General features: G+C 39.1%; 1 protein-coding gene across 2 annotated transcripts in view; it reads right to left on the bottom strand.

Moving 5' to 3' along the window:
* LOC124720507 overlaps positions 1-21,760 on the bottom strand; it is a 112,358-nt gene that overhangs the window by 75,583 nt on the left and 15,015 nt on the right. Inside the window, exons 2-3 of one of the 2 annotated variants that reach the window (XM_047245864.1) lie at positions 13,668-13,992; positions 8,795-8,889 (exon numbers count right to left, since the gene is read on the bottom strand). In XM_047245864.1, coding sequence (XP_047101820.1) covers positions 8,844-8,889; positions 13,668-13,992 — 371 coding nt within the window. In that variant the 3' untranslated portion in view covers positions 8,795-8,843. Of the gene's footprint in view, positions 1-8,794; positions 8,890-13,667; positions 13,993-21,760 lie in introns of those variants that run through there. The other variant, XM_047245865.1, reaches the window with a different exon arrangement.

The following is a 21,760-nucleotide window of genomic DNA, read 5'->3' as shown; positions in this document are numbered from 1 at the left end:
GATACAGACGAGATAGAGTTTGAAAAGTTGGTAAATGAAAAAGTAGCCGAGGCTAGAGAACTAACTGAGAACCAAAAACAAGATTTGAAATTATGTTTGTGGGAACATAGTGATGTATTTAGCAATATACCAGGTAAAGTAATTGGATACCAATGTACTTTACAGTTGAAGCCACATGAACCTTTCTTTACAAAACCATACAGTATTCCAATCTCGAAAAGGGTAGCAGTGGAGAAAGAATTGCAAAAGATGGAAGTGTGTGAAATCATTGAGAGGAGTATAAGCCCTTATAATAATCCCTTAGTCACTGTAAATAAACCTAATGGACAAGTCAGATTAGTACTAGATTCCAGACAGTTAAACAAATGTTTATACAGAGAAACTGACCACCCAGAGAACATCGATGAGTTGTTATATAAATTTAAAAATATCCAAATTATGTCAAGCCTTGACCTAACATCAGGTTTTCATCCAGTACCTCTTGCAATTAGTTCTAGAAAGTACACTGCTTTCTTATACAATGGGAGATGTTACCAGTATTGTGTAGTGCCTTTCGGATTAAACTCGTCAGTCGCCGAATTTATAAGGGCACTAGACTATGTTCTTGGCCAAGAAGTTGTGTCAGAATTAACAATTTATGTAGACGATATATTAGTTTCAAATCAAAGTTGGGAGGATCATGTGAAGTTATTGAAAAAGGTGTGTGAGAAACTCAGAAGAGGTGGTATGACATTAAAACTGAAAAAAATGTAAATTTGGTGTGTCAGAACTCAAATTTTTAGGTCATGTCATTACTAAGGAAGGGATAAGTGCAGATCCGGAGAAAATAAAATCTATCGTAAACTTTCCATCACCTAGAAACCGGAAACAATTAAAGTCTTTCTATGGACTCTGTGGATTCTATCAAAAATATGTAAATGGACAATGCCTTAATGTAACATGTTTAAGCAACTTACTTAGAAAAAATACTCCATGGAATTGGTCTGAAGAGTGCCAGAAAGCATTCGATAAAATTAAGAATGAACTTTGTAAGAACAGTCTTTTAACAGACCAGATTTTAGTTTGCCATTTTGTCTTCACACTGACAGTAGTGATTATGGACTAGGAGCAGAACTATTTCAGGAGAAAGTTGTGAATGGAAAAAATCTTCATTGCACCATTGCATTTGCCATCAGAATGTTACTTAAACATGAGAGAACATACACTGTCACAGAAAAAGAATTACTCGCAGTACACTGGGCGTTTACAAAATTTAAAACATACCTGTTAGGACACAAGATAAAAGTCTATTCAGACCACAAAGCTTTAAGTTACTTGCAGGAGTGTAGACTATATCACAGTAGATTAACCAGGTGGGCAATGTTCATGCAACAGTTTGATTATGAAATTGTGTATATTAAGGGATCAGAAAATGCAGTAGCTGATGCTTTATCCAGGTTACCAGTAGGAGGAGATCAGGAAATGTTTGATCAAGAGGAAGAAAAGGAATTTAAAATAAGATACATGAAGGGAATCCAAGATGAAAAGCTCATAAAGACACTTTGCAATAACATCAGGAGGGGACAGAATAACGATCCTAATTGGAAATTGGTTAAGGACTGTTTAGGCAAAAGAGGGTATGATAAACTTGACAAGTACTATAAGGTCTTTAAGGGAACACTCTTTAGAAGAACAGATGTGGGCTCTGACAATTGGAAGCTATGTTGGCCAGAGTGTGAGGCAGACAAATTAATAAAGTACACCCATGAGAGTTATGGTCACTGTGGAATACAGAAATGTGTAAAAAAGTTACAAGAAAATATCTACTTTTATAACATGGTAAAGAAGGTGAGGAATGAAATATCAACATGTGACAAATGTCAAAGAGTAAAAGTAAGCAACAGAACATGTCAGGGAGAAATGCAGAACATCATTCCAGATAAGCCATTAGATTTAGTAGCTGTAGACTTTTATGGACCTTTACCTAAAAGCAAAGGTGGCCATTGTTTTATATTCGTCATGGTTGATGTATTTTCCAAACTAATTAAACTTTATTCTGTGCGAAAAGCTACAAGTAAAGAGATCATTACAAAAATTGAGAGAGATTACTTCAAGAGTGTAGGGAAACCTAAAGCTATACTATCGGATAATGGTTCACAATTTCTTTCAAAAAACTGGAAAGCATTCATGGAAAAAACTAACACAAAACATATCTTGATACCCGTGTACAACCCATCTTCAAACCCTGCAGAAAGGTACATGAGAGAAATAGGGAGACTTTGTAGGACGTATTGTAGTCACAAACACCCTAGTTGGTCCAACCATGTAAACAACTTCGAGGATATCATGAACAGCTTGCAGCATAGCTCTACTGGGTTTTCACCATATGAAATTATGTTTCATCTCAGACCAGCAAATCTTATTTCTGAATTAATAGACTTTCCACAATGTAGCTTAATATCAATGAAAGAACGTGAAGAGATTGTAAAGAAAACCATGAAGAAACTAGGTGCAGCTAGGAAAAACAGACATAATAGGAAAATAAAGGCTACCACATTCAGAGTAGGTGACCATGTCTTAGTGAAATCCCACGAACGATCAAAGTTACTAACAGCAGAACTCAGGAAGTTCTTTGACATTTACATTGGGCCATTTGAGATTATTGAGAACCCCCATCCAAATGCGTACCGATTAGTATATCCCAAGTCAAGAAAGCTGTTTGGTCTTAGGAATGTTGTTTCTTTGAAGCCGTATATTGAGAAAAGAGCAAACTGAGCCTAAAAAACATGCCTTTAGCTGGAAAGAATTTTACTGGAAGTAAAAAAAAAAAAGATTAGATTTCATGATTCCTATGTGTTTTTTAAAGTAATTTTTACAGTATTTAATGAATTGAAAAATATGTAAACTTGATAAATAAGGGATTTTATTTTACTGACGCTAGGAGACAAGACATGTCACCAACCCTCACAGTTTGAGAATAGCAAATCTCATAAATTTTGAAATCTTGTTCATTCACTTAAATAGACCATAATGCTTAAAAAAATTGTATAGTTAATAGAATATATTTTCTTGTATATGCAAGTGTGCTTTTGTTTTACATCGTGCTCACCATAACTGTTTTTATTCAGCTCTGTTTATAACACAACACAGATAATTTGTTGGCTTATTTTGTCTCTTAATTTTGATATCACATAATTTACAAGGCTCATGAGAGAATAGTGTTGTTGAATTGAAATACTTTTGCAACCTCACTGATGATATAGGAGTTGGTACTATGTTTGTTCTAATATGAGAAAATGTTTTAACTTTAGTATTATTTTATAGTAAATTTCTGGGCAACAAATTGACATATGTATGTATGTAATATATGTTGTGAGACAAAGGAGGAAGTCAAGGGTTGATGAAAGAATAATCAGTTTACTACAGTTGTGATAAAAAGTTGTATACAAGACAATGATGCAATTTCTGTATCGGACTGACAAGTGGACCAAGGTACACTTGTAAGTCCTGGTGGGCTATTGTAATGTAATTAACTGTCAGAGATAAAGTTTATCTCATGCAAAAAGTACGATGCCCACAGTAGAGAGTTAAGATAACTTCATTATGTTACCATACAATGAGTTTAATTTATTTATTTATTAATATTTTCTTTTATGATAAATAATGGATTTGTTTGTGATGTTAAATGTTGTATATTTATATGTATTTATTTATGTGTGTCTTTGGAGTTTATTAAGGTCAGAAGACCAAAGAATCTGGAATGCAGGAATGTCTGCAACTTCCGGGCACATGTTGGCTTGCCCGGCACTTCTTTGTTGGTATTGGCGGGCGATGGACGTGTTTACGTGACCAGTACAGTATAATGCATTTTTAGGGTATCAATGTTCGAAGTGAAAATATTGTAGTTACTAAACAAAGAGTACGAATAAATATTATTTTAGCCGAAAGTAATTCGAATCTGGTAGTGTTTATTTCAAACAAGAAGAAAACCCAGGCCATGCTTGTTAGAGTAATGTTTTGCAGACAAAACCCCTAGACAAACGAGATCTGCAGTGTGTAATCTTTCAGCAGCTACTAATAAATAAGCCTTGCTGAAATTGTGCTGGAACTACTCGTATTATTATCAATTACAAACACGTGGTGCGAATGTGGTCCTACCACAATATACCGCATAAGATTCCACATCATTCAGTTATCTAGAAACGAGATAGGTAACAACCAGTACAATACCCAGAAATGCTTTTACAGAGTTCGTACAATTTGATGCCAAATCTGCTACTCTTTGAAGGAATATATTGCTTCCATCCGAGCCGTCCATTCCAGAGCATCAACGATTCGCCAACGGCTAAGTTCCTTTCTGGCATGTAAACTGATCTGAATTTACGCCAGAGATGCTCCATATTGGGGTGAATTTTGAATACTTTTCTGCTGATAGTGCCTAGTGGATCATATGAGGTATTGTCAGCAAAGTGGAGGAATTTCAATAGAATATGAAACCACTTTTAACTCATCACTTTCCTGAAGAAAGGTGTGTCAACTGATTCCCTCTTTGAAAAGTACATTTTGTGGTCTGGTTTGTGAAGAATTCCTTGAACTGCAAGCATTCCCATAAATGTTTTTACCTCATCGCGTGTAGTATTCTGCCAATATTGGGATGAGAAGCTATGAACTGTTCTGCATACAAGTCTGTCTGTTCAGCTATCATTGTGCACAAAGCATCATCCACAAAACACATAGAACAACTCATCACATCGTTTTGTTTTAGAGGCACAACTGCACCACTATTACCACTGAACAAATATTGAATACAAACTGAAGTAGCACGCACAAATTCACTACGTACTGTCTGCTGCAATAGTGTCTCGTCGTCAGATATTTCTGAATTGAAGTACTTTCACTAGAATCTGATAAACGACTTCTTTCCACCATTGCAAAAGATCACTCACTAACGCTGCGGTAAACACTGGCGAAAAAGGCACGCTTTTGCGGCTGCTTCACAGGACGCATTTTCTCGACGGGTGCTCGGGTGGACAATGTTATAACTAGCCTAGAACACGCTGCGTTGCATGACAAGAGCTGCCATCTAGTGGACGAAGCTCAACTAATACCACGGTGACAACAGCAAGCCAATAACTCGTCATGCCCACTAGCTACTAGCCACAGAACGCAGTGGACCGATGTATCTGTCGAACCCACTGTGCAATAGCAGAGTACGGACAGATATATCTGTCATGCCCACTTAAAAGGTTAAAAATGAGGAGAGCACGTCTTCGCGCACGAATTACAATGCGACATGCCTCAGTCCACTGAGGCACTGGGACACGGAGCAGTAAAGAAAAAGTGTGAGGAATGGAACATTCTGCAGTGGTAAGGATAACGTTTGCACAATATTCTACCTGGTCATCACAACTGGAGAAATGTGGTTTGTCGAATGTCGCCAGCGAGGAATAAAGTCTCCAGTTGGCCTCAGAAAGCTGCCATTTGGGTGTGCGCGTAGGTGGGGTAGGAGTCAGCAAATGGGTAGCACACGAGAAATGTGTTGTTCGAGTACCTGTCAGAGCGAATGGACCACTCGTGATGACGGGCAAGCTGGGCCGTGCAGGAGGAGAGATCCAAATGGGAATAGGTGTGCGTGGAGCCTGAAAGGAGTGTGGGAGCTCCTAGCATTTTTTCCTCTCTAATCTTGCTACAGCTTTACACGCCGTGCTTTCCTTTGTGTGACAGAATCTATTACCCCATCAAAGTTCGTCAAACGCTTTGCTACATGAAAAATCAAAATATCGTCGTCTAATATTGCGTAACCTGTTAACACAAATAGTACCCGAGACTGGTGTGGTTTCTCGATCTGATTACATCTCTTTTGTCACAGTCTGCTACGTAAAACAAAATAGGCCTTTCTAACACTGCAGAAATTGTAACACACACCAAACAAACAAGACTGTTTTGGCACAAATGGTAATTTTTATAACACAGCAGAATATAATTCACGAAGACCGACATAAAATACGCAGAATATAATTCACGAAGACCGACATAAAATACGCAGAATATAATTCACGAAGACCGACATAAAATGCCTATTACGCCTACGACAAGCAAAAAATAGTTTCGTATTTCATTTATACGCTCCAGTTTCTCGAGCGCGAGATCGAAAAGTAGTAGTAAGAGATTTTTATACGAATTTGGAATTGCCATATTCTTTCCTAATTTGTGTGGTGTCCCCGTTTCTTCTCCTCCCTCGTTCTAACAAACAATCTTGTCATCACTAATTCTGGAACTATTCCTGTCATTGTCAAAACTTATTCGCCGGTGAACTTCACTAAGCCTACCAGAATCACCAGTTTAGTTATCCCCGATTATTCTTGGGTTAGGTGTAATTACGTGTTCGTACCACGCGTTTTCCGTGCAAACCTCGACATATCGCCTGAGACCGCAAGGCTACCCCACGCGGCATACGATTCAGTCAGAAATCAACTTACAGAGTATTCAAAAACCGACAGGGATGCGCTTCAAAATCAAACGAGTAAATCGATAGACCAACGTGTGCTGGATGCTAGGCGCTTTGTGAAACAAGTTGTTCTCCTCCACAATATGAATTTGGCGTCCCCCACCCCCTCCCTCCCACAGAGCTGGGCCCGCTGCGCGTGCGTGAATCTGGCAGGTTGGGCGCGGCAGTAAAATTTTTGCCAGTAGCATCTAGCTGCTCGCTGCAACTGCTTACACAGCTGACAGCCACATTTCTGTAGCCAGAAACGGGAGAAGGTGCTACTCGTACGCCACTCAACTGCAGGTGCGCACGGAGCCCACTCTTAACTGCTAAAACGAATCTAATGTAAACAGTCGTGACGTCACCTCGTCGGAGGCAATTTGTTATGAAGCATTGCATAAACTTCCTAAAGCCTTTGACACATTTTGCTGTTGGCAAACGCTCATATGAGCACTGTGTTTTGTTGTATATGGCACGTTTCCTTTGCAATTTATGTTTCATTTCCCTTTTTTTCTCATTCACGTTTATTGTTGCAGTATTATTCTGGAGTAGCGGGATACAGCAATATCCTTTGTTAGAGTATCGATTCATACCAGCCAAAATTACAAAAATTTAACTGAAAACTGAAAGAACAAAAAATTCCCGGGTTTTTCCCAGATGAAAAATTTCCCGGGTTTAGCCCGGATCTCCCGGGTCGTATACACCCTGCTACATGTGAACCCCACCAGTCAACCCAGGATTTGGAATTACACATTATGCGATCACCTGTTACGTGTCAGACTTCAGGATTGCACAGGGAGGAAGAAGAAAAAGCGGAGCCTCAAACACTGAAGCGGAGGAAGGATAGAAGGTGAACGAAGAAAGGAAAAGGGAACGAAAAACAGTGGTGAGACTGCGCTTATGTCAGGTACGGACAATGAGGAACATTCTCATAAACACCCCAGACATGTTCCCCAAAGGAGGGGACAAGGAACAACAAGAGGACAGACATGCAGAATGGAAGGGAAAAGATGCTGCAAAGGCTGGGGCCCACTGGTAACCAAGCACGAACCCGCTAAAGAGTGGCGAGCTCCACGAGGTGTAACGTAACGGACTACTGAAACTACCGATACCACCGGCTGGCGAGATGTGTGGTGCTGTCAATCAACTTGAAGGAGCAAGTGTACTTTGATTATGTAAACATAAAGTGAAATAATATTTTGTTACAAAACTGTTGTTGTTTTTTTTGGGGGGGGAAGGAGACCAGACAGCGAGGTCATCGGTCTTATCGGATTAAGGAAGGATGGGGAAGGAAGTCAGCCGTGCCCTTTTAGAGGAACCATTACAGCATTTACCTGGAGTGATTTAGGGAAATCACAGAAAACCTAAATCAGGATGGCCGGACATGGGATTGAACCGTCGTCTTCCCGAATGCGAGTCCAGTGACAAAACTGTTAATATGAGGACAATAATAAGGTATATTGCCACAGAACTATATTATAAACTCTTAATTTTTCATACTATGTTTTTCATATATGTATACGTGCAATGTGTAAAATATCGATATACAACTGAGGCTGGCAGTACTGCACAGTTTGTAAGCTCTGAACGGGAGCCGGTGGTTGACAGGTGTAGAGACAATGGGTAGTTGGTGTCGAGACGTCTTAATACACTTACTTTGAGAATGTCAAGGATAGAGGGAACAAAATGATGTATTGGAAAAGCTGTTACACTGAAAATTATTGAATATCGTCACGATCAGCATTTATAAAATAAAAGTTGGAAGTTTAACTATGTGTCAGTTCTTACGTAGCAGAATACACACCCTGGACCTCAAATTGATTTGACAAACAGCGGATGGCGAGATTCGTCACTGGACGACGTGCAACACCGACCAATAAAGGTAAGAAAGTTATATTACTCTAAATTCAAATTGTGATGATACGTATCTTTCTCCATGTCTTCAACCCTGTATGTACTCTGTTAGAGTGAACACCTTGACGGGGACTTGTGGTTGACTAGGCACACCAGGGAGACCACAAAGGTTTAAAATTATAATTTGTAGCTTAATATACTACTACTGATAATAATTAATATTTGTCCCCCAGAGAAAGAGGTCCATTATAGAGGGAATTTATGGATCGTGCGAGACGTGTGAGATTTACATTAGTAAAATATCGATGGAAGGAAGCCTCAATCTTGTATCAAACTATTACTTAACAGAAGTGTTAGAGAGGTGCTACTTACAAGGAGACAGGAAAGTAGAACTTTATGCTAACCTGATTTTTGTTTCCACTAACTGTAACACCTCTGCCACAATCTGTGGGCAGCTAGCCACCCCTTCTGACCAGTCTTTCATCCTCCACGCATCCAGAGAGTCCTGCGAGATCAGATCAGATTACATTAATTGTTCATTCCGTAGACCCATAAAAGAGGGAATCCTCCTGGGTGTGGAACATGTCAGATAAACACATTACAAAAGTGTAATTAGAAAAACTTGAGTTTCATTAATTTTAATGATCCTCAGTCAATAAACAGTAAAGTTATGTACATGAATTAAATTTAAACTTCTCATATTTGCAGGTTTAATACGTACAGTCAAAAATTTAAATAAATTATTCATTTCAGTGATCCTCAGTTAAGAACAGTCAGATTATGTACAAGATTTAAAATTAAACTTCCACTATTTACAGACTTAAGACTTACATCTGCTTTCCATACATCCATCATTCACACAGTAGATAGTTACTTGGCTACTACAAACAAGTATTGTCCAAAATTAAAGTATAATAGATTTTCATTAAAATGGTCTACTGCACTTGTTGAGAAACTTGTGGGTAGATGAGGAGGAGTTGGCCACCAAAAGTTCTTTTAAATTATGTTTACGTGGTGCCTTGTCTGAAACTAAACTCTTTATGGTTGCTGGTAACTTACTGAAAATACGCGTTGCTGAATACTGGACTCCTTTCTGGGCAAGAGTAAGTGATTTTAAATCTTTGTGTATATTGTTCTTATTCATCGTATTTATGCTGTGAACTGAGCAGTTGGTTGGAAAAAGTGATATATTATTTACAACAAACTTCATTAAGGTATAAATATACTGAGAAGCTGTGGTTAATATGCCCAATTCTTTGAATAGGTTTCAACATGATGCTCTTGTATTTACACAACTAATTACTCTTATTATACACTCCTGTACTCTAAAAATTTTTTCTCTGTTTGTGGAGTTACCCCAGAATTTGATAACATATGACATAATGGAGCGAAAATAAGCAAAATATGCCAATTTTTTATATTTATAACTCTTATGTCTGACATCATTCACATTGCAAACACAGACTTGTTTAGGCGCTTTAGCAGTTCGTTAGTATGTTGCTACCAACTGAATTTATTATCAAGTTGTAATCCCAAGAATTTCACACTCTCAACTTCTATTTCCATGTCGTCATATTTTACACACACACCAGAAGGAAATCTCTTGCAAGTTCTTAACTGCATATAGGGGGTCTTTTCGAAGTTTAATGACAGTGAACTGGCTATGAACCACTTATTAACGTCAGTAAAATTTTGATTAGCTGCCCTTTCTAAATTTATATTTGATTTACTATTTATTGCAATGTTTGTATCATCTGCAAATAAGACAAACTTGGCATCTGGTAATGTAACAGATGACAGGTCATTGATATACACAAGAACAGTAGTGGACCTAGTATGGAACCTTGCAGAACACCACATGTAATTTCTTACCAGTCAGATGATGTCTGATTGCCTACTGCTGAAGTAATGACACCCTTTGTTTTCTATTAGTAAGATATGACTGAAACCACTTTGCAGCACTACCAGTGACGCCATAATATTTTAATTTACTTAAGAGAATGCTGCGATTCACACAGTCAAATGCCTTTGACAGGTCACAGAATATGCCAGTTGCCTCTAATTTGTTGTCCAATGAACTAAGGACATTTTTGTTGTAAGTGTAAATAGCTTTCTCAATATCAGAACCCTTAAGAAACCCAAACTGTGGCTGACAGTGTGTTATTTTCTCTAAGGTGCTTAAGTAGACACTTTAACATAACCTTTTCAAAGTCTTTTGAAAAAGCTGGCAAAAGTGAGATCAGTCAGTCATTTGACGGCATTTCTTTGTCCACTTTCTTGTGGAGAGGTATAACTTCAGCATATTTAAGCCATTCTGGAATGTTCCTGTGATAAGTGATTGATTACACAAATAACTTAAGATACGACTAAGCTCACATGAATGCACTTATTAACTTTGTTAATATGTTATCATAACCACTAGAATGCTCTGATTTCAAAGACTTTCTGATGGATTCTATTTCTTTGGGTGAAGTAAGTGTCAATTCCATTTTACTGAGATTGCTTGTGTGCACTGGTCTCGTATTCCTTTGCATTATTTACTGAACCTGACAACCCCATGCTATCAGTAACAGAGACAAAATACTTGTATAGATGGTTTGCAACACAACATGCGTTTGTTACCAGAGTTTCATTTGTTTTTAGGGCTATTTGTTCCTCCTCATTTCTGGTTCTACCTGTCTCTGACTTAAATATATCCCATATTGTTTTTATTTTATTGCTGGATATATTTATCTTCTTCTCATAATGCAGGTGTTTAGATTTCGGGATAACCTTCAGTATTTTGCAGTAATTTTTGTAATAAGCTATAATGCTAGTATCAAAGATGTCCCTACGTATCAGAGTTTGCTTTTTGTCTCTCATATCTTTATCCTTGTGTGATCCACAGTAGACTTCTGCTTAATTTGAGTTACCTTCAGGAGAAAATTTTCAAATAAGGTGCTAACTTTATTAATGAATGTTTTGTATTTCCCATCCATCAAATTAATTTCTTTGAGCAATCTCTTAAATTTCTCAGTTTTTGACTGTTTTATTGGCCTTCTGTACTCAGTTCTGATAGATGTTTTACCCTGACAATTTTCAAAATTTAATGTTATATGTAGTATGTCATGGTCAGATATCCCATTTACTACAGGTTTTGTAATGTGGCTTAGTTGGCTAGAATTGTCTATAAATATATTATCAATGGCAGTCTTAGAACATTTGTATACCCTAGTTGGGAAATTTACAGTAGAAATTAAAATGAATTACAATGTAACTGATTTCGGTAACTGTTCACTGACAGTGTTTTTCAGAACACCTATATTAAAATCACCAGCAACCACAAGTTCTTTGCTTTTCAATTTTAGATGAGATAATAAATCTTTAAGACCATCTATAAACAGGTTGAATTCCATGAAGGTACTCTGTATATGGCTACTATTATAAAGGACATATTATGAAATTCTATCTCTGTTGCACATGCTTCTAAGTGCTGCTCTAAGCAAAATTTATTAACATCAATATTCTTAAATTTAAAACTTTTTAACAAATGTGGCAACTCCCCCTTTCTCCATCTTTTGTCTACAGAAGTAGGAGGCTAACTTAAATTCTGTAAGGTTTAACATATCTATACCAGTGGTCACACGATGTTCAGAGAGGCAGATTATATCAACAAGGCGATAGGCACTTTCCTAAATATGAGTAAAGCCTTTGATACTGTGAATCATACCGTTCTTCTGTGTAAACTAGAAGAGTACGGGTTGAGAGGACTAGCCTTGAAACTACTTACCTCCTATATGAAAGACAGGCAACAGTGTGTAAAGCTAACTTATCAAAATAATGATCAGCTCCCAACAACCAAATCAAACTTCGGGACACTTCACTTCAATGTGGCGTGCCTCGAGGAAGCATACGAGGGCCTTTTCTGGTCCTCGTATATGTAAATAAATTATTTGAACCCCAAAATTGCACGATTGTAAGCTATGCCGATGCCGTATCCTTTATCAGCTGGGGCAGTGATATGCAGTCTGCAGCTAACAGTAGCGAGATCAGTTTCAATACTCTGTCCACATACCTTACAGCAAAAGAGCTTCTTGTAAATAAAGACAAAACAGTAATAATGAAGTTCATCCACAGTTATAATGCTGCCATAACTGATATTGTATTTACATCCCCATTGGGTCTTGCATATGCAAATTCACATAAATTTTTGGGCATCGTTGTTGATGAACACTTATCATGGAAAGACCATGTAGATAATATTTGCAAGAAAATCAGTAGAAACGTATCTACTGAAACGGGTCTCAGCCTTCTTGGACCATGATACCTTAAGGCAAATATATTTTGGGTTAATTCATCCGCACCTTCAGTATGGTATTGAGATATGGGGTGGGGCATCAGCAGTCCATATAGATAGACTTTTTAGATTACAAAAAAGGAAGTAAGAATGGTAGCCAAGGTAAAGAAGAGAGAGCCTTGTAGAGACATCTTTAGAAAATATAAAATTCTTACGGTGTACTATATGTATATACTGCAGTCAGTCATGTTCGTGAAACAAAATCCCGAATTTAATATGAGAAACAGTAATGTACACAACTATGATACACAGGAAAGGGAAAATTTTCATAGAATTGTGACCAAAAAAAGGGCAACTGACCACAGCCCACACAGAATGGGAGCAATTTTCTACAATGTACTACCCTGTGAACTCAAGAAAGTAAATCTAAATACGCTAAAGAGTAGACTGAAGCAATTATGAAGTGTTTTTACTCGATAGAGGACTAAGTTGTAGTGCCATCTTGGAAAACAGTGTATATGGAAAATGTATCCGATCTATCAGTGGTATGAAAGAATGTGATTATACACTGTATTATGTGTACTGTACTATTATAAATATAAGCTAAATTGTGTTACACTATAGAAGAATCTACTTGTCACGCCCTTTTGAAAAATAATGTGTACAGACATGTGTCTGATCGATATGTTGTTATGAAAGAATGTAAATATTTTACTGTATATGTGTAATGTAATCTAAATTTTCTTGACAATGTCCGAAAACTGTTATATGGACAGAAAATGAACAAATAAATAAAAAACTGGGTTTGATGACTAATTCATAAATGCACATAAGTAGTTCATTAATTTTACTTCTAAGCCCTCAAATATTATGATGCACTAAAGGTAGTTGGCATTTCATATTTACCGAGACGAAATCGGGTGGAAATAAAATTTCTGCCAATCGCTGTAAATTTTTAACAGACAGCTGTGTTCACTGATCCAATGTGCCAGGATTATGCCGTTTGATTTCTTTATCAAACTGAAGGTTTGTTTCAATCTTAACTCCTCCAGTGTCAGTTCCTGTACCAACCTGTCTTTACGAGGCTCCTTTAGGAGATGGGGGTCATATTTGTCTGCAGCTGCCAATAGTTGTACCACAGACACGTAACGGACAAGGTGGTTCACAACGGTGGTCTCTATGTCCAGTATGTGGACACAGTCACTGGCAGTTTCTGCTGTGTCATGCCACACCAGCACAGCTGTGACAACAGGGTTTCTGGCAGCCAGTATTACACCGTGTGCCTCTATTTTACCGCCTCCGGTACACAGCACTAACATCGGCACCTGTGCCCCACACGAGGAGCTCCGACACCGCACCGATCGAGTTCCCTTTCCTCTCTGCCACACTCTGGCACCTGAAATTAGAATGGGAAAAGAAAAAGACACATTAAAAGCTGCCCAACTTCCGATACAGTCACTTCACACTACTCGGTACAGCCACCGACTTTATTTACGATGATTACACTTCAATTTTACCTGCACCACATATGATATTCTTCGTACGAGTAAAATTAAAGTCACAAAGCAAATTACACAGGTCCTGATGATTCTGGAGCTAGATGACAATCCACTGTAAAGTCCACTGTCACCACAAATCTAAAAATCCTCCAGTTGTACAAGAAAGGTAAATGTACACCCCATATTCAACATTTATAACTCTCCGGCTTAAGGCACAAGCAGTTCAGAACGTTATTAAACAAGAAATGGAAACAGCAAAGCAAATAAAACTGACACAAAGAAAATAGCTCGGCCAAAAACAGTGAAAATTCAAACGACTGGCCAAAAAAGACACGATTACTTCAACATGGTGGCAAGCAATGGACCCAGTAATAAACTGACAGTTGCAGATGTGTTGATGCATTAGTTTTACTTTTGACACAGGGCATGCACTGTCAACAGTTAATCTCAAAATGACATTGAGCAACTAAAGTATTGCAACTCTGACGGTCGTAATGGGGTTCGTAGCAAATTTAAAATGTTGTGGAGGTTGCTAGGACTAATGTTACGGTGTCTCCAGTGTGACTGTAGGCATAACTCACAGGCCTTAGTATCCTGTAATGACATCCACCTATAAATCTTTTGAAAAGATTCTTTAAGAACGGCCTGTCATAGAACATACACTCATTCGCCGAGTAGAAACTTAACTGTCTGGCTCTCGTACAGCATTCTTCACATCCATTCGTAATGGGTCGACACGGAAAATAAATGTTACATTAACAGCTTATCGTATTTCGTGTAAATCAATATGTCAAGAAATTAAGAATCAGAAACATTCCTTGTGAGCTAAGCAAGTCTATTTTATGGGTCAGCATTGCAGGTCTACACTGATCTGGAGTCTGCACAACCTTACCAAGCACTTTTGTACAGGCTGTTCCAAACTTAGATACATCTCTGTTCCCATCACGTTTACTCCATAATGCTGTACCACTGACAGTAAGTTTCTGCTTAACAATGATGGTCGAAATCACAGTGCAAGACAATTTCCACGGAGGCTGTGCCTGTTTCTAATGTTCACAGTGCAGTTATGTACTGTGCAGAAAGACCTCAGACACACTCCCATCACACACAAAGCAAGCAATTTGGAATACCTACCGGTTCGGACGAACACCAGATACGTGCCTCGTCACTCTTCACACAAATTACCCAAATATCTAGAGTCAGGGACTGGAAAGTTCTGTTAGCTGCACGGCAAGTAGCAGTGTTCACTGTAAACCTTCTCAACCAGAAACAACGTATTGTGGAAAGGACCGTTTACTGATACAGGTACATACTTACTTCAATGAATACCACTGTAATGAAGTAAATACTAAGCCGCCAACAGCACATAAACGGCTGCTATTTAACGGAAGTGAGCAGACAACAGTAGCAGCTTTCTGTCCAGTTCACTCATTCAAATTTAGTCGGCATACTGCGAATAGTGAGTGTTACCCGCCAGGATAGCAGAGAGCGCTAACTCGCTGCTTCCCGGGCTCGAGTAGGCACGCCGGCCCCGGATTGACTCCGCCTTGCAGATTAATGACCACGGCCGGTGTGCCGGCCAGCCCGGATGTGGTTTTTAGGCGGTTTTCCACATCCTCCTAGGTGAATAGCGGGCCAGTCCCCACGTCCCACCTCAGTTACACGACCCACAGACATTTGAAACATTCACACTATTTCACGATTTACACTAGAACCAGACAGCAGGGGTCCACTAATTCCGTCCCGGGCGGTACGGGGTGGCGGCAGGGGATGGGGGGGCGGGCATCCGGCCACCCCTTAACCGTGCCAAATCCGTACTTAACCCTGCCGACCCTGCGCACAATTCAGGATAAAGGCGGTAGAGAAAGAAAGAAGAAAGACTGCGAATAGTGAGTGTTATTAATGCAGTACACAGTCAACTTTCTATGATTTGATTGTCTTATTACTGTATACAATGGGAATTGACAGACTTTGAATGTGGAGGGGTAGTCAGAGCTAGAGAGCCTGTCTCTATAGGGAGAGAGTGGCCAACCGGACGATACGGCGGCCATGTTTCTGCCAAACTGCGCGCGGAACTTTTGAATGGCCAGTAGTGGAATAGTGGAGTACACGCTCACCGAATCAAAAACACAAGACAAAGGCAATATGGCGAAATCATTCATTAAATGACTTTCTTTACAGCTATAATGTACTCGTAGTAGCCAACTACATACAGCACAGGAAAATTTGATACAGTGGCTGTAAAAATTATTTGTTACTTGCATTTATCTCCTTTAAAATTCGTTTACTGGACATATTGCAATGAAAGTAACGTAAATAAAAAAATATAGTGTATAGCATTTGTTTTGTATTGGAAGTGCATAATGCTAACGATTTAACTTACCTGTATTATGGGAGATGAATGAAAGTCTTAAGCAGTTGTTTACTTGTGACATGCAAAAAGTGCAAGTCGTATTAGTACTTCTTGTCACGTCTTCAAACTTTTTGCATGTCACAAGTGAACAACTGGAATACCTCTCTCAGATAACAAACGAAAAAGATTACAAAAATCAGGTAATGTTAAATGTAGGCTACTGTAATAATGACCAAATATAATATAACAAGAAAACTACCGTATCCCTTCTACCCCACAGTAAGTAGGCCTATTAAAAATTGTCTTCAAGATTACCTACAATTATTTATCACGAATAATGTTTCAGCAACCACGACTACTGTGGAAAACGTGCTTACAACTTGCCAAAAGGTCAGGCAGTAACACTGAATCCAAAATATAGCCTAGTGTTCGGATCCGGAACGAAATAAAGTTTGATGCTATAAAGTCGAATGAGCAGGGCACAACAATTACAGGAACTTTCCGTTTCCAGCAAGGACTGTCAGATATTGGCTTCAGAAAAGCTTGTGATGCTACCAGTATGCACGCAAATGCTAATTATGTACTCACGAGTTCCTTTGCTGACAGCGTGACATCACCTGCAGCACTTCTGCTGGGCTTGTGACCGTATCGGTTGGACCCTAGACTGGCGGACTAGCCTGGTCAGATGGGTCCAGCTTTCTGTTGGTAAAAGCTGATGGTAGGTTTCGAATGTGGCACACACCCCACAAAGCCGTGGACCCGAGCAACCTGGTGGTGGCTGCATAGTGGTGTGGGCTGTATTTTCATAAGATGGAAACCGATCATTAAAAATACTCATGTTTGGCTACTTAGATCATTGCAGCCATTTGTGGACTTCAGAGTTGCCGCAAGTGAAATTCCCTGATATTTCCCCGACTTCCACACAAGTTTTAGCATTTACCCCTGACAAATTCTGAGATCTCAATGGTAAGTAAAGACCTAAGTTGACAAAAAGTTTAAGGACTTCTGTATGTCTCCTGCAAAAATCTTAAGTACTAACATAAAAATCTTTTGTAATGAACTACTTTTAGATGCAGAAAGCAAGCCAAATGGTATGTGTGTTTCATTAAGACCACTTATTTTATTTCAATAACATGAAATACATTTGGTGAGAAAAATACGCATTTCCTCGGAATTGCAAGATAGATTTAAAATACCTTCACTGATTTCAGAAAGAACCTCACGTGTCTAAAGAAGTGTGTAACATGGGGAAGAGTTGTGTAAACCAACAATTGTCAGTTATTACACACTGTTATGTCTTATTTTACAGGGATTGTGCGATTTTTTCGAGAAATAAATGAGTAAATAGCATACAAACTTCCAGTCACTGCCACATTTTCTTTTTCTTACCATCCATATTTTCTAATATTTAAACTACTTTTGAGGTGCCAAAATGTACTATAATAAATAAAATATCTACGAAACACTGCACTGTACAATGCACTCGGGGTGAGAGAGCCTCAATTCCCGAACTCCACCGCCCGCGGCCTCCGGCCTGCCGAGGAGCACCGCAGTTCTAGGTCCACGGATGAACCGCGAAAATCCACCACATTATGCCACACACGAACAGACCCAGCCTGTGCGTAGTTCGGTGAGACCAGATCCGACAGCCAGGGCTCGCACATTACGGGGAAACGGTGGGCTTCAGAGCGGCAGCCCCGATCCGTTAGAGATACCCGCAGAAACGGCCTGCAGTTTTGGCCCGTCGTCAAAGTCCACCCGTGTGACCAACTATTCACACGTCACAGACACCGTGTTGAAGTGAGACTGCAGTGATCAACCCGTGCAGCAGAACTTGCACAAATACTCAGAATCAGTACTAATGAGGATAGGGGGAACTCACCGTAAAGACGATTGCCGAGCTGCAGAGAGGCGAGTAGAAAAGACAACCCCACTCTCTCAACTAAATTTTTGACTATATACTTTGTCAGGAACGAGAGCACACACACATTCAGACAAGTCGTGCACGCACGACCGCCATCTCTGGCTGCCGCGTCAACAGTCTCTGAGAATCAGATCCAAACGAAGCACTCCTCACGCTTCCCTGCCTGCACTGATTGCAAGCCAAGGGGAGCGATAAGAAGGGGAGAAGCCGTAAGAACTTGGGAGAAGGGAAGTGGCACCCAGCCAGTGACAATGCTTGATATCTCAGTAAACAAATCATTTCATCTACTGAGAAAAAAACTAAATTTTCCATTTTTTTTCAGATTTAACTCATTTTCCTGACATTTGAAATTCCCTGATTTCCAGAACTTGTGGTAACCCTGTTCACAGTCCCAAACAATGGTGGAATTTTTATGGATGACAATGCATCACGTCATCAGGCTACAATTGTTATGGACAATCCGAGGAAATAATTTGACCATTCAAACTGTCCAGTAGGAATCCCATCAGAGATTTATGGAATCTAATCGAGAGGTCAGTTCGTGCACAATCCAGCAACAAAAACACTTTCACAATAATGGACAGCAATAGAGGCAGCACGGTTCAATATTTCCACAGGGGACTTTGAACAACTTGTCGAGACAACGCCACTTCGAGTTGCTACAACTGTGCTCGGCAAAAGGTCCGACACGATATTAGGAGGTCTCCCACGACCGGCCTCCGTATATGCTTTCACTATTGTTACATCTCCCAAAGTTTTCCATCTTGGTAAATTATTCAAACCACACATGCATGAATTCCATTTATAATACAATTTGCATTACAAATAAACTGCACAATACAAGTAAATTATATTAGATATAAGACAAGTCCCTGTAGAATATTTTGATTCCTGTCAAACACACACAGCTCAACAACGAACTATACAACATACTTGAGATGTCTACAAAGCTCTACGCCTAACTGGTACTGGAGAGGAGAATACTGTATCTCACCTCACACAAACTAGTCGGTAGTAAAACTTAACATCCGGTCTGTCAATCTTGAATAACAACTCAGAATGGAATGAAATTTTAACAGTTACAGGTAATTTAATTGTATCAGATTCGACTGATATATCCCGAATATTATAAAAGGAGCACAACCAACATATTTAAGAGAGCCATATTCTCAACCAGCAAGCACATAAATTGTTCTAACAAAGTGAACATAAAGTCAATAAAATGTCCTCTTGTACCTCGGACCCAGTAAAACCTCTCAATACTCGTGTAACCAAAGTGATGCGATGTACTACAGTAGACTGTGACAAATTGTATTTGTATAGACCAGTAGCAAACAGGGAGATGTGAAGAAACATTGCCTGCAAAAAGTGGGAATGACCTCCACAGACAGAAAGGAGCCTGCGCCAGAGACTACCTGGTTTGTGTTTGCAGTACACAGTGGATAACTGAACACAGGGGGTACTGAATTTAATTCACGAAAGGAAAAACACAGAAATAAAGCACATGAAAGGGGAAAAAAGATAGAAAATGCAAAACAACTAAGAAGGAATGGCTAGAGGACAGATGCAATTGTGTAGAAACATGCTTGTCTAGGGAAATGATAAATTACACCTACAGAAATCTTAAAGATCCCAAAATTGTGAACAGAGAAGCATCTGTATAAATATTAATAGCTCAGATGGCAAACCATTACCGGCCAAAGAGGGGAAGACTGGTCAGTGCAGGGCATATATACACAGTATATGTCAGGAGACAAAACTACAAGATAATATTGTTAACCCAAAAGAGGAAGTAAGTAAGCATGAAGGAGGAACCTTGATACCTCAAGAATTTCACAGAGCACTGGAAGACCTAGGCTGAAGTAAGTGCACTGGAGTAGATGACGTCCCCTCTGAATTACTGGCAGCCTTAGGAAAACCAGTGAGAGATAGTAAACTGCAACAAATATGGTTCATATGTCTCTCAGCACTATGGGACTTAACTTCTGAGGTCATCAGTCCCCTACAACATAGAACTACTTAAAGCTAACTAACCTAAGGACATCACACACATCCGTGCCCGAGGCAGGATTCGAACCTGCGACCGTAGCAGCAGCGTGGTTTCGGACTGAAGCGTATTGAACCGCTTGGCCACAGCGGCCGGCTAACAAGCTGGAACAATTCAATCTGTTATGACTTCAGCTCCTGAGAATATCTGGATTTTTTCCTCATTTGGGTATTTCTCAAATTTTGTACTTTCTCTAAATAGTATATATGTGGGAGGTGTTCGGATTCTCCAAAACATCAAATAATTTACCTCTGATTCATTGTTCAAGATAATATTTTCAATGTGCTTATTCTAATACTGGTCGTGGCTTTACTGAGACCTCAGTTAAACCAAGATGAAAATTCTAATACACAACATAAGAAAAACAAACTAACGTATTCCTGGGCACGGTGATAACATTAGGTATAAGGACTAGTGGTTCAACTTCTAAATAATGTTTTCCATATTCTGTTAGACTCGTTAATTCACAAGATATTCTATCTCAGAAATAGCTGCATCTTCACTTGCAGACATTGCCTCGGGGCTTATAAAACTGCAATCTGTCATTTCTTTAGGCCAGAATTTTATGCACCAGATCACATACTTCATTAATTGATACATTAAGATCCCTAAATTACCATATTATCATAATTGAAACTGCTGTCAGTTGTTACATCCCATTGTTGTTTTCTTCAGTCCAAAGATTGGTCTGATGCAGCTCTCCATGCTACACTATCCTGTGCAAGCCTCCCCATCTCTGAGTAATTACTACAACCTACATTATTCTCAATCTGCTTAATGTATTTGTCACTGTCTCCCTCTACAATTTTTACCCTCCATGCTTCCCTTCAGTACTAAATTGGTGATCCCTTGATGCCTCAGAATGTTCTACCAACTTATCCCTTCTTCTAGTCAATTTGTGCCACAAATTCCTCTTCTCGCCAATTCTATTCAGTACCACCTCATTAGTTATGTGATCTAATCATGTAATCTTCAACATTCTTCTGTAGCATAACATTTCGAAAGCTGCTTTCTCTTCTTGTCTAAACTGTTTATCGTCAATGTTTCACATCCATACATGGCTACAGTCCATACAAATACTTTCAGAGAGCAGTTGCTGACAAATCTAAACTCGTTAACAAATTTCGATTCTTCAGAAACGCTTTCCTTGCTATCACCAGTCAACATTTTAAATCCTCTCTACTTCAAACATCAGTTATTTTACTGCCCAAATCATTTCCTAATCTAATTCCCTCAGTATCAACTGATTTAATTGAACTACATTCCATTATCCTCATTTTGCTTTCAAGCCTCTGTCCATTCCGTTCAACTGCTCTTCCAAGTCCTTTGCTGTCCCTGACA

This window comes from Schistocerca piceifrons, chromosome 11, assembly GCF_021461385.2.
Source record: "Schistocerca piceifrons isolate TAMUIC-IGC-003096 chromosome 11, iqSchPice1.1, whole genome shotgun sequence".
NCBI classification, from domain to species: domain Eukaryota; kingdom Metazoa; phylum Arthropoda; class Insecta; order Orthoptera; family Acrididae; genus Schistocerca; species Schistocerca piceifrons.
Note: the sequence above shows the minus strand (reverse complement) of the source record. Positions and strands in the feature narration are given on the sequence as shown.